General features: G+C 42.0%; 1 protein-coding gene across 2 annotated transcripts in view; it reads right to left on the reverse strand.

Moving 5' to 3' along the window:
• The window catches only part of TANC1 (tetratricopeptide repeat, ankyrin repeat and coiled-coil containing 1), a 770747-nt gene that overhangs the window by 577934 nt on the left and 179907 nt on the right, over positions 1-12906 (reverse strand). For both annotated transcript variants that reach the window (XM_078681701.1, XM_078681700.1), the window contains exon 2: positions 746-817. In XM_078681701.1, the coding sequence (XP_078537827.1) occupies positions 746-806 (61 nt within the window). In that variant the 5' untranslated portion in view covers positions 807-817. The remainder of the gene's footprint in view (positions 1-745; positions 818-12906) is intronic.

Here is a 12906-nt window from a genome sequence, read left to right on the forward strand (position 1 = left end):
GAGATCAGGGTGGAAGTGCATTTAAAACAAGCATTGGCATAGCCAATAGGTCTCGCCTTTGGGACCTTATAAGTGTTTAGCCATGCAACACTTGTTGTTGCACCAAGGATATTGTGCTGGATAACTAAACACTTATAAGGTCTCAAAGGTGAGACCTATTGGCTATGCCAATGCGTGTTTAATATAGCAACAGAGAGGGGAAACCACCATAATGGTTTTTTTTTTGGGTGTTTTCTTATGGTCAATCCAACTTTCAGGCCCCCACAATTTTCTCACCCCTTGACATACCAGCACAAAGCTTTTCAGGATAAACCTTAGGTGGCTGGACAATTATTTAAAATGTATCATTGAGATTCATCACAAACGTCCAGATTGTTAAGAAATCAAACTTTTTTGTGTTTTTTTTAAGAGGAAACTAATTTAAGCAGAAATATTGAATTTCCATCTCTGACTCTTCAAACACATAAATATACAAACACATACACGTGTAGGCACAGGCACAGAAAAACCATATCAAGTTTAAAACAAACTGACAAGTGGCATAGTGGTATTTGGGTGCATATCAATTTTCCAAGCTATGATCCGCTGCGTGAGACAATGACTTAATCTAGAGAAGAGTAATAAAATGCAAAAGTACAACTAAAACAGGAAAACAGGTAATATGTACTTTACTTTCATAGCATGACTTTTAGCAGCAAAGAGGCACCTTAAAATAAGTTAAGACAGACATTTAGTACAAACATACTTGAGTCTTTCTTGATTGACTTTCCACCTTCCCGGCTCTTCTTCAAAACCGCCTTTAACATTTTGTCCTTTCCTGGAGATAAACAAAGACTTTCAGTGAGCCTTCTTTGTGAAATTGCTTTTTAAATTTAAACATAAAATACGACTAACAAACTGATACAATTCTGCAGTGAGCTGGAGGTAACAGGGAGTTCCATAAACAGGTTGCGACCCATTAAACAATTGCTCTAAACCGATAGGCTACACATTTATACATTTAAAAAGGAACTATATGTAACGTTGTAAATACAAATCCACCGGTTAATAATAAAAAAATGGGCTGCTGCATCAGGTGCAAGTTTAACATATTCAATAAAAGCAAAGTAAGGTATCATGACATATTGTAGGCTAGTGTAATGAGTTATGAGGTACACCTTGTGCAGGTTAAGGACCACCCTTTACTCCCAGCTATCATTTCATGTGACATCATGCATTCTGCCCTCCTCCCTGACACCTAGAAACATTTGTGTAAAGTAGGCCATTAACGGCCTTTAAAAATCTAATCATTACAAGATAACAGCTATGGATTTCAGAACTCTTTGCAGAGGTATGCACTCTGGAAGTGAGAAGAATAAGCTGGAAGCAATGTGTGCCAGAGTAAATAAAGATGTTCAAAAAGATCAATTGCACGTCCAATCAAGAATAAACAAAGCCTAGACCATTGCTATCGAAGGTAACCACGCCTCTGGGCGGACAATCTAAAAGAAGAAGATAAGGAAGTTTGTGCTGAAATGGAGGTGTGAAATGGGGACATATGTTTCTATGGGACTACACCAGCGACCGTTCAGGCCACAATCATGTGCGAGCAAACACCAAATGAAGAGTGTTAATGGGTGACTAGATGCCCTTAACACGTGTTGAAGTTGTGTCAATACGAGGCAAGGATTGGTGAGAAATGTACGTTCCAAGATTTGTGACGTGTTTAGTGAGACCCAGCGTTTTTGTTCACATCACTTGGCATTCTAAAACTAGTCGTCCTAAATGTATACTTGCAAGTGAAAGTGCCAGCTAAAGAAGGATGGCCTACTAATTTACTATTGAGAAAGTAACCACATGACAACACTGTGTTCACTCTAACTAGGGTTAAAGATGAAAACTCAAATCATGATTTCCCCTGCAGACTGATTTAGAGATGTAGCTTTGTTTAGGTATTTCTTGCAAGCAAATTCACCAAGCCAACGAATGTAATCGATAGTCAAAATAAACTACCCATAAGAAACTGAATGTCCACCTTATTAGCCCCAAACTTTCTACAGATGATCTTCTCATTATCAGATCGATTCCCACTGAGTGTGCAGAATGTCTTCCAGTAAATCACCTCCGCTGCATGCTTTAAAAACAGAGGCAACAATTCTGACACCAACTCCAGGTCAACTAACAATGCACAAAACAAACGTTTTCAGTAGGCAAGAGTAAGAAATTGGATTATTATTTGTGGTGGTTCTCGACCCACCTCCTTAAGAACAATCATAACCCTGATCAGTTTTAACCCTCAAGGCCACTAAATTAACCTGAGCTCAACCACCTGATAGCAATGGCCCACAGCAGACAGGCTTAACTTAAGACGTGTAAAGTATTATGAAGTACCAAAACTGTAAAAGTCAAAATGCACAACAATAAAAATCCCAAATTAAAAAAATTGAGTAAACCTAATGACACCAAAATGACAAGAAGCCAATAAGAGGAACCAGAGATATGAATAAAAAAAAATCAAGAAGTAGCACCAAAAGGCACAAAGCTCCAACGATAGTCACTGGTTGTAGATCGGGACCAGTGCACAAATTAAGGCTGACCACGATGGAGCACAGATCGAAAACACCAATCAGGTTCGCCCTGATCAGAGACTTTACCTTATGACGTGGTCCCTGAATTAGATCTTGGCGAATGGGTTACTCTGTCACAACGGTGACAGATATCCCACCCGCCAAAATATATATCCCATTAAATTCTATGGGATTAATATTTTGGCAGACAGGATATCAGTAACCATTGTGACAGAGAAACCCATGTGCCAAGATCTAAATCAGGCTCTTAGTCCTTTACGTCCCAATCCATCACAAGAGTATACTTCTAAAACTCACAAGACCTCAGGGGAGGCACTTGGAGACTCAAGAGGTGTCAGGGAAAAGACAACAGCATGGTCTAGTCCAGGTCCAGTTGTCAGCTGGTCAGTTGCAGGAAAGGTCTCATGTAGCTTGTTGTGTCCCTGTAGCTTGAACAGGAGGTCAGCCCCTTGTAGTCCACTTATTTGTCCCTAGTACAAGAGAGAGCAAGTCCAGTCTTTCATGGCTCCTCTCAGAGCTCAGAGAGCAGGTCCAGGCCTCTTGTTTTCTACCATCAAGTACACCCCCAGTGTTATATGTAAACCCAGCAGACCAGTCAAGCAGAATTTGCCACTACAGCAGAATTTGCCACTGTAAATATAAACAAGCATTTACAATGCAATGGTTTCGCCTTTGGAAAAGTTAGAGCTTTTGGCATTGTAAATGACAAAATTTGTATTTATGTGTTGGTTTTGAAAACAGATAAATAAATGGCATTGTCATTTACATTGCCATTAGCAATGGGCTAATGGGGCTGGGCTCTTCTAAAACAGGATGGGAACAGCCAGGAGCGCCTGGGTGTGCCTAAACAGAGACACGGACAGCGGGGGGGACAGGGGGGGGACGGGGGGGGAGACGGGGGGGGGACAGCAGGGGGGGGACTGGGGGGGGGACGGACAGCGGGATACACAAAGACACGGACAGCGGGAGGGGGGACGGACAGCGGGAGGGGGGACGGACAGCGGGATACAACCATGCGGTACCATGCCATTAGACTAGGCAGCTTCCATCTGGGCGACATGCGTTTCCTTTCTCCTTTCCTTTCGGGCAGGACTATTGAAACAAGCAACCTTCTTCCTCACAACAGGCATTCCCTCACTTCTGTAAGGTGATGGTCTTGCATAGATATGCTCCTTACTCCTTTAAAGGGAGAGATATTAGATTAAAGATGTGATTTTCTGGTTTGGCGTAGACCATCCGCAATCTTTAAATTTGCATCAGCATAGAAAGAAAGTGCCCCCTCACCCCATCCCTTTAAACAAACATCAAAACTCTGTATGGCTCATTTGGCTGAAATGGGTACATGTCTAGTTAAGTAACCAGACTTGAGTAAGTAGGGAAAACAGCTTGTTGCATGTTAATTGTCCTGTTCTCAAGCATAGCGATATTGGGGCGGAAATGATTTCCATATTTTTGAGGGCCCCTTTCCTAATACTAATGGACTAGTAAAACAGATGTTTGGTATTTTGGCCTGTTAAGTGCCCCGACTGATGCTTAACAGGCTTTTTGACTAATACAAGCATGTGTTCATAAGGCCGAACTACTTTTTCCAAACAACTCCATGCCATTAGGACACTATATTTCGGTCCAGGCCTTTCATTTACCAACTCTTTCCATTCTGGTATTCCTAGTCCTGCTTCATCTAAGGTAAAGCAATTGGATTAAAGTGCTATATCACAGTGGGTTGGAAACAAAACAAGGAAAGGCACGGACAGCGGGAGGGAGGGCAGGAAAGGCACGGACAGCGGGAGGGGGGCGGGAAAGGCATGGACAGCGGGAGGGGGGGCGGGAAAGGCACGGACAGCGGGATGGGGGCGGGCAAGGCACGGACAGCAGGAGGGGGGGCGGCGGGAACGGCCACAATCAAAAGCACTCACCTGGACTTCCTCCGGCAGCAGTCGGCCGCGGAATGACCAAAAGAAACATGGACGACCAAAAAAATAAACTCCGCCCACCGCCGCACTGACGTCCTAAAAGGGGCTGGATGAGAAAAAATCTCAGGAACGCCCACGAGTCGCCTCGCAGAATGACGGACACCTCGGTTTTCCAATGGCTAGACTCCATTTATGGAGCTAGCCAATGGAAAACAGAGGCGGGACAAGCCCACATGCTGCAAAACAAAAGATTTCGCCTGCGCGAAAGTCTGCTGCGCAGCTTTCGGCGAGGCGAAACCTAAAAAGGATTGTCATAGCCCGCACTCTTCTGCTGACCTCAAATGAGTCATCCCTGCCCATTCTGGTCGAAATGTCAATTACAGTGACCTATTGTGGAACTTCTGAGAGGAATTTCACACCTCATTCACAGCTATTCAAATCCCAACTACTGGCTTGGCGAAGTTGGAGATTAGCCTCAGGACCTTCAAGTAGGGAAAAGGAACTAAGTTACTTTTCCTTAATATTTAATAAAAATCAAAATGCACGGTTTAACTAGATTTTAATAACTGTTGAACTGGTTTCTAGCTAGTCAAATTTCAGAGATTCAGAATTAGGATTGTAGTTTATACTCCTGTTTTCTACTTGGGGCAGCTGGGCTTGCCACAGTGAAAACCTTATGTGAGTGTAGATGACCTGCGTGTCATCGTGTTCTTTATTCCAGAATTGGAGAACATTCTAATCTGAGTTGTCAGTTGATGCTGCCAGCACTGTGTGGATAGGACGTTCCAGCCGTACTACCTTCTTAAGCTCTTTAATAAAACTTCACTATCAACTTACCTCAGTGTAATAGCTTTATTACACATTACTTTTAGGAGCTATTCACTGTAAGGACAGTGTAACATTATATCTCTACATATCCTACTTTTAAATACCAAGCACCCTACTTTATGAACTAGGAAGACCTACATAGGGATGACAAATATTTAAAAAGAAGGTTTAGACCTGTCAAACTGATAGATTTTGATAGGTTGAATTGCACTGTTTAGACTGCTATAGTCAGGCTACACTGGTAGGCCTGAATCCATGTTTGCACTGCCTCTGTAGTAGATGGCACAATAGATGCTGCAGGCCACTAGTGGTATTTAAATTCCAAGCCCTGGGGACATCTTGTAACATATACTAGTGACGTATATGTAAGTTAAATATACCAACAAACATGCTTAAAGTGGGAGCACAGGCACTGTCCTACTAGTAAGCAAGGGGAAAGGGCGCAGAAAAGGCAGAATTCCTACACTGAGCACATGCAGCAGTAAATCGATCAATGGGAATGTTTGTCAAAGAAATCTTGTAACAATAAACAAAGAGTAAAATGAATGACGGCTGGGATTTGTGTGTAATAGCAGCTCCCTTTATGATAGCACTAACACTTGCATTGCCCACTCCAGCAATTTCAACAATCAACACGCTAACCTGGTCACAAAAGTATATTATGTTCCGTTTCCTACCATTTTCGAAAACTGGAGTATAGAATGATAAATTAAAATGATCTACAATATTATTTAGAAATAAATTACTTGTTGTGGGTTTCAATTCCGGAATACACGAATCAGACGGAAACATTTAATAACAAAATAACAGGCAGCCAGTAAAATATAAAGCTATATCATAAAGAATATAGGATTTGACATTTTATTTTATAAATACAACTTCAAAACAAATCACAAAAATACGGGTGTGAGTACACATCAAACAAATGCACAAATTATTAAATATTGTATTTACTTCACAAACATATATAGTAAAATAGAAATTGTAATATTAATGGGAAGTTTGGAGATTCTCTGCTTTTGGCATTCTAAAAGACAAAATGATATGCTAAACTCTAGCGTACCACTTCTTCTTTTGCTCCTATTGCACATTCTCTTTATGTCAGCTCTTCAATGGAGGGCATCCATCATACATACTATATTATGTTTGCTGTACTTGCGTGCTCCAACTTAACAAGCTAGGGATACACACTTAGTTTAGAGCTTTCAATTTCAATCTTTTTTGAGTTCGTAGAACGGAATAAAATGTTCTGTTTCAGAGTTTGTTTCTTTAGTTAGGTACACTTTATTAATCTGCTAGCATTATTTAATGTTCGATACAGTCACACATCATCCGTTATTGCCCAATACTTTGAAAGTTGTTGAACAGTGAAAATTGAATGGGCAACAGGTTTTAATTTCGACATTAAGATGAACCATAATCAGCCCCTTATTAGAACAGGTCCTTAACAATCCATGGGGCAAACCTTGGACATTTAATGAAATTCTTTAATGTTAACAGAGGGCGAAAAGAGAAAACATCATACTTAAGATGCAAATATATTTATGGGATTTAGACTCCAATTTGTACCCGTGAACAATTACTGGAAAAAGTGTAAATCTTCAGTGGAATGTAGATTGTAAGGGATGGGGGGATGAATACGATGCAATCCAATCTTTGTGTGTTAATAATAGATTTGTGTAAGATTAATTTAAGTAACTAATTTAATCTTTCAAATTGTATTCAATATGGCGTTCGATCATTACATCAAAAAATTCAGGTGGAAATCCTAAAGAAAGTAGGTCAGCACAGTAAAACAATTAAATATGCTCCGTTTAATTTTATAACTATCAGGTAGGAAACATTGAAGAGCCTGTATTATAAAATGTATACTATTAGCTTCTAGCAATAGTTTATATTTAGTTGTTAACTCTGGAGGAAACTGCATTTATGCATACAACATGCTGCAGTAACTAAGCAGTCTTTAGATTATGTACTGTGGTTAGTCCTGTACTGATCAGTATTTATTTTCAAGTGCATCCTAATTTATGAGTATTCTATGAATGTTCAGTTGTTTTATTACTGTTGCAAGAAAGAATTCAAACTTGAGCATATTCACATGCTCAGGATATTCCTGTAAGTAAACAATAATGGGGTAACCCGGTGTCCCTCAGAACCTGGGTAAGTATATGCACAACAACAATGGTTCTGTCGGGAATACACTACTCCTTTGCATATAAGAACTCTGTCCGACAAACATTTCTTTTATATGTAATGATTTAAGTCATGCCTTAAATGCAAACATGGAAGCAATGGAACACAAGAGAACAAAGTTAAAGTTGCTTGCAATAGTTGATATTTATATGAATTCCAGCATTCATATACATTAGCAAATGTGTCACCAAAGCTGTCAAAAAGAGTGTGCAGTGTAGCAAGGTGTGTTTTTCAAGGTGACATTTGGGTGCTTAGTTATAGACGTGCAGTGCATATATATATACAGTGAAAATATGTACAATTTATACAGAGAATGGAGGATGAATGAAAATAGTCAGAGCTACAGGGACGCAATGACTAGGAGATAGGGCAGGTATTCGTTGATTTTGAGCAAGAGTCTTGGTGTGTCTGGACAATATGGAATCGTCGATGTTTCGACCCTAACAACGCACTGTTCAGTTGTCAAATGGGTCTTCATCAGGACATGAATAGGCGACAGCCCAATCAGGGTAGCGAAAGTGTCCTTCAGAATGAGGGCAGCCTGAGTGTTTATGAATGATGTGATGAGGGCATTACTTTGGTATTTCCTTAGCTAGTGTGCACAGGGCATGCAAGGGAACATATCCCTGACCTTTTGTTGATATGTTTAATCACCATATTTTTGATGGGTAAGTTAACTTCTTTCCACAAAATAATTTTAATAACTGATGTAAACAGTTATCTACAACTACAGATTGTGAAGCTTGGGTACAACCATGCCTAAGGATATGGAAATGATGTAAAACTCTGGTTCTTGGGGGAGGAAGTTGCTGTTAGTGAGGTCTCTTTTGAGGATAACTGGTCCGGATCGTAAGGCTATCCACAAAGAAAGGAAACATTACATTGTGAGTGTCTTTCTCCTGGTTCCAAGATGTTTCTAATGTTTAACTACCTTGACACACATAGCCAAGAGTTCCAATGCTCGTGGAAATGCTCAAGCAGCGGGAAATTACCTGGATGTAAATGGGGACATGTCCTGTAAAGCCAAACCGCTCATATGGAAGGATGACAACTTTCTACAATACCTAGTTGAGTAGCAGCCAATTAATTGGTGGCAACGGAGAAGAATTATGAAAGGATTTTTATCTGCCAGTATCAGAGTGAACAGCAGACACCACCTGTTCTAGATACACCTTTGAAACATGAGGCAAACGAGCAAGGAAATCCAGATTTCAAGCTATAGATAGATGTATAGGTCTTGCTTCTTACATAATTTAACACAACTGCTGCCATGATCTTCATACTGATACATGATACAGACCACAGGCCAAGGGGATGCACCTTGTACCGTTATGAACCTCTTGCTCCAGCAAAGAAAGTACAGAAATGTGTTGCGGGCTCTCATATATGTACACTAGCAGCCCGTCCCGACCTTGTCCGGGAGCTTTCAGGCTACCCCCGCCTGCCCCGACATTGCCCAGCAGCCCGTGCCCCCGCCCGCCTCGTCCCCCGGGCCCCCGCCTGCCGCCTGGCTCGACCCTCACGTGGCCTGAGTCAATCCCCGTCCCCGTCCCCCGCTTGCCTTTTTGCCGTTCCCCGCCTGGCCCGACACCCGCCTGCTTACCTTTTCCGCCGCTCCTGAGTTCACAGCTCCTCGTCGCTCTGCTCCTCCCCCGCGCCATGTCCGCCTCTCCGCGCTGCTCTTCATGGGAACGCTCCTCCCCCGCGCCATGACCAGAGCTCCTCTGACGCCGCTCTGACGCCGCTCCTCGACGTGAGCACGCACGTCACGGCCGGCGCTACTGGGGGGGGGGGACTAATTTTTAAATTTTAATTTTTTAAATAAGGTTTATTTTTCAACTTTCTATAGCCTATAACCATCTACACACCCTGACGATTTATACGGTGTATCGGGTGTGTAGATTGGCGCAGTGCTTCCGGAGTTTACCTGCCTCAAAGCCTGAAACTTTCTCCTTTATTATAGTAGTATAGATTAAGATAAGCATCCTGCAGGTCTGTGGCATAAAGCCTGCACAAGACCTGCAGAGAGAAAATAATCTGGTAAAGTCATCTTTTCAAGTGTTCCATGGGTAAGAGACTGAATGGGTTAAGGTCTAGGATGAAGTACAGAATTCTACTTGATTTTTGCGAAAAAACAACTTGATTTGTTTTGGGGCATACCTGGGACTCTGTCCACACGCCACACGCTGCCGCTGGGGCCCACACGCTGCCTGTTCCCCCTGCCGCCGGTGATTTCCTGCTTCACGGCCGCCGGGGAACTACAGCTCCCAGCAGGCCGAGCGGGTCACTTCCTGGCCCAGCGCGCCCGGAGGCGCAGAAAAGGAGGAGGCTCCCTCCGCGTCGCGGAACGCGCGCGGGACTGCGCCGGGCTAAGCCCTCGGCGGCCAGAGGAGGCCGGGGCGGGCCACCCCACTTGGTCCTAACATAAGAGGTACAGAGACACCATACCGTTTACATATTTACGTTCCATTGTCCAGTGTCGTCAACGGGACATACATAGTCCTCCCATGATGTCTTTTTGGGAAGAGCTCAATGCCGTGTGCGGCACTAACTATGTCCCTGAAATATTAACCCCCCCCAGACTGGGCAAAGACAATGATCTCATAAACTGTACCACCCAGACTGTGCCTGTATCCCCGGATTTAATCCAATTCAACAACGAGGAAACTCCATTAAATGTCAATCTAATGTGTTGTAGCTCCCCATCCCTCCCTGCCAATCCAATTGTGTTAATGCCACATAAAGCAGGGTCTACATTAAATAATCCTGTTTCCCCCTTTCAATTGACCCTATTGGCCGAATTTGAGCGATTGTTGAATGCTGCTTTGTTACCCCTGGTCACTAAAATTAAGGAGTTGGGAGACAGGTTGACCAGTGTTGAACTAATAGTAAAAAGGTCTTACCCACCAACTGTAAAGTCTGCTGTTTCCCCACGTTCCACGCTCTGTATAAACCCGGACAAGCCTATTCCTATTGAACTCAGAAAAGCACGAACAATTGACCCTGCCCTGAGTATACCCTTCCCAAGGGGCCATAATAATACTCCTAACCCTACTAGTGCCCCTTTTAAAGCCCCTAGATATCCTCAGCCAAGAAGGCATAGAATTAATTTACCCCCTGAAGCTGCCCCCTACGTGTCCGTTCTTTCCGGGGTGCCTGAACTTGGTCAGGGAAATCACGAAACAAGCGAGGAGCTGCTAAATAAGACCATCTTTTGGCTTAACAACAATAGACCGCTGCCGCCCGCCCTAGATGGCGGAATTGTGAGCGTCAGGAGGGTGGGGTGGTTAGGCAGACTGCCTAAAGACATCTCGGGAGATCTGATATTGATCAGATTTAAACACAGGAACATTGTCCCCTTTTTAAGACTGTCTCAACCAAAACCCGGTGATGCCCCTATTTCTACTTGGGACTTGTTCGATTTTTACCCGGGCCCCAGAGTAATGAACAATAACAATTGGTGAAAGGGGACTCTGGCCACCATGTCTTTTATCATTCTCATACTCAGACATGTAAAATGGAAAAAGCCCATTATGTTCTTAATAATTGTATATATGTATCTTGTCGTACATGCTATGTCATTTTGTCTTTATGCATCAAGGCCTAATTGATTGCTCCTTTTCTAATTAACTTTTAATCACTCTAAGATTGGTTTTCCAGATCTTGCTTTTTAATTGGTTACCATTTACTTATTTTAATGAATTGACCAAATTGTTTGTTTTAAATTATTTTTGTAATTGTATGTTTGTATGATATTTTATGAAACTCTTCGCTTATATGATATTTCATTGCTGAATATCGAATAAAGCATATTTTGAACCTTTGAACTTGATTTATATTAATTGTGAGAAATATTTTTTCAAAGGTTCAGAGATGAATGGCATTCATCTTTTTTTAATAAAATGATGACAACGTTTTGGGTTGTGTCACCTCTCAACAGTTGACAGGCATCACTGTGACCTGGTTTTCTATTAAAAGAGGAACAACATGTCACTTCAGAGATGGATGGGCCGAGTTTGAGCAACGATTCCCACCACTTGGAGGTCTTGGTCACCTCGAAGGAAGCACAAAGACTTTATGCAAAGGAGGATTTCAGGGTCGCCCCAGCCATTTATCCTGCAATTGGTCATCACAATGATACATTTAAGGACTATACAGCTATCTCTCACTGGAAATCAATACAGATGGCAGGGGTAACATGAATAAATAGTTAAGTATTCGACCTGAAGCCATAGTAGACATTGAGCACAAAATACAACAAAAACACAGGTGGCTATGCCTTGTCCGCCAAAACTTCAAGATAATGGGTCCGCTGTTGATTTACAAGACAACTGTGAGCAGAGGAAAACCTAAACCTTCCAGGTTAAAGAGAAGGATTGAAATTCTTTCAAAATGTAGTATCTAATAAAGGGTCAATGAACAGCGTGAATCGGCTCAAGGTGTGTTTTTCTGGGTTTTACGATCCAACTGCGAACTTGAAGCACATTTAACCCTCTACCTCTCCACAACAGGTTGGCAATACCAGCCCATGTACACTAAATAATTATCAGACTAACAAAGATTCCCTACCAACCGCCCTCCAAAGTTACTTTTAAGTTCTCATGTGAAACAGTAAAATCCACACACTCACAACCAGCTCATACAAATTACTATTACATCATAATATTTTGAAATAACTAACATCCAAATATCACAAGAAAAAGATAATCCACACTGGTAAACATTTGAAAAAGAAACTATATATTGTCGACACAAGACTGGGTGATTTTTGCAAACATACTACACTTAATCAGGACATTATAAATTCACAACAAATTAAAAAAAGAACATAAATGTAAAAGTTTTGAAAATGTTTAACAGGCATATGTGTACGGAAAATGAATAAATTAAATGTATTCATATCAGTAAAAACACCATAGGCAACAAAATGTTACTAGGAATGGAAAAACATGCCCACTCTAATTGGGGTAGAAGAATGACAGCCCTTTTAGAAACCAAACTATTTATACCTAGTGGGGTGATTGCTGTTTCAAAGGGTTTCGGTCCCAGACATCAGAACAGAACTTGGTGTACTCTACAGTAGACCCTTTCCAACCACTCCCTTTTCACTCCAATGCGCACCAGTTAGATTCACCCTCTTCCTAAACCTTGGGGAGCACCTGGAGCTTGCACACCACTGACAGAAGAGAGTGTTAAAAAGAAGATGGAGCAGATGATGCGACTTAGTCAGGGTGGCTGATTAGACTTTGAGGTGGACGTATGCTCTGGATCCACAAACCTGCCCTCTACCCCTAAAAAGATCCTAGACCAAGAGTAGGGAGAATGGAGAAGAGGATACCTAAGGAAATACTAATGCTATGACTGAGCACGAGTTCTGGACCTAAGAGGAGCACCAAGATTCAGAG

Source organism: Lissotriton helveticus, chromosome 3_1 (genome assembly GCF_964261635.1).
Source record: "Lissotriton helveticus chromosome 3_1, aLisHel1.1, whole genome shotgun sequence".
Taxonomy (NCBI): Eukaryota; Metazoa; Chordata; class Amphibia; order Caudata; family Salamandridae; genus Lissotriton; species Lissotriton helveticus.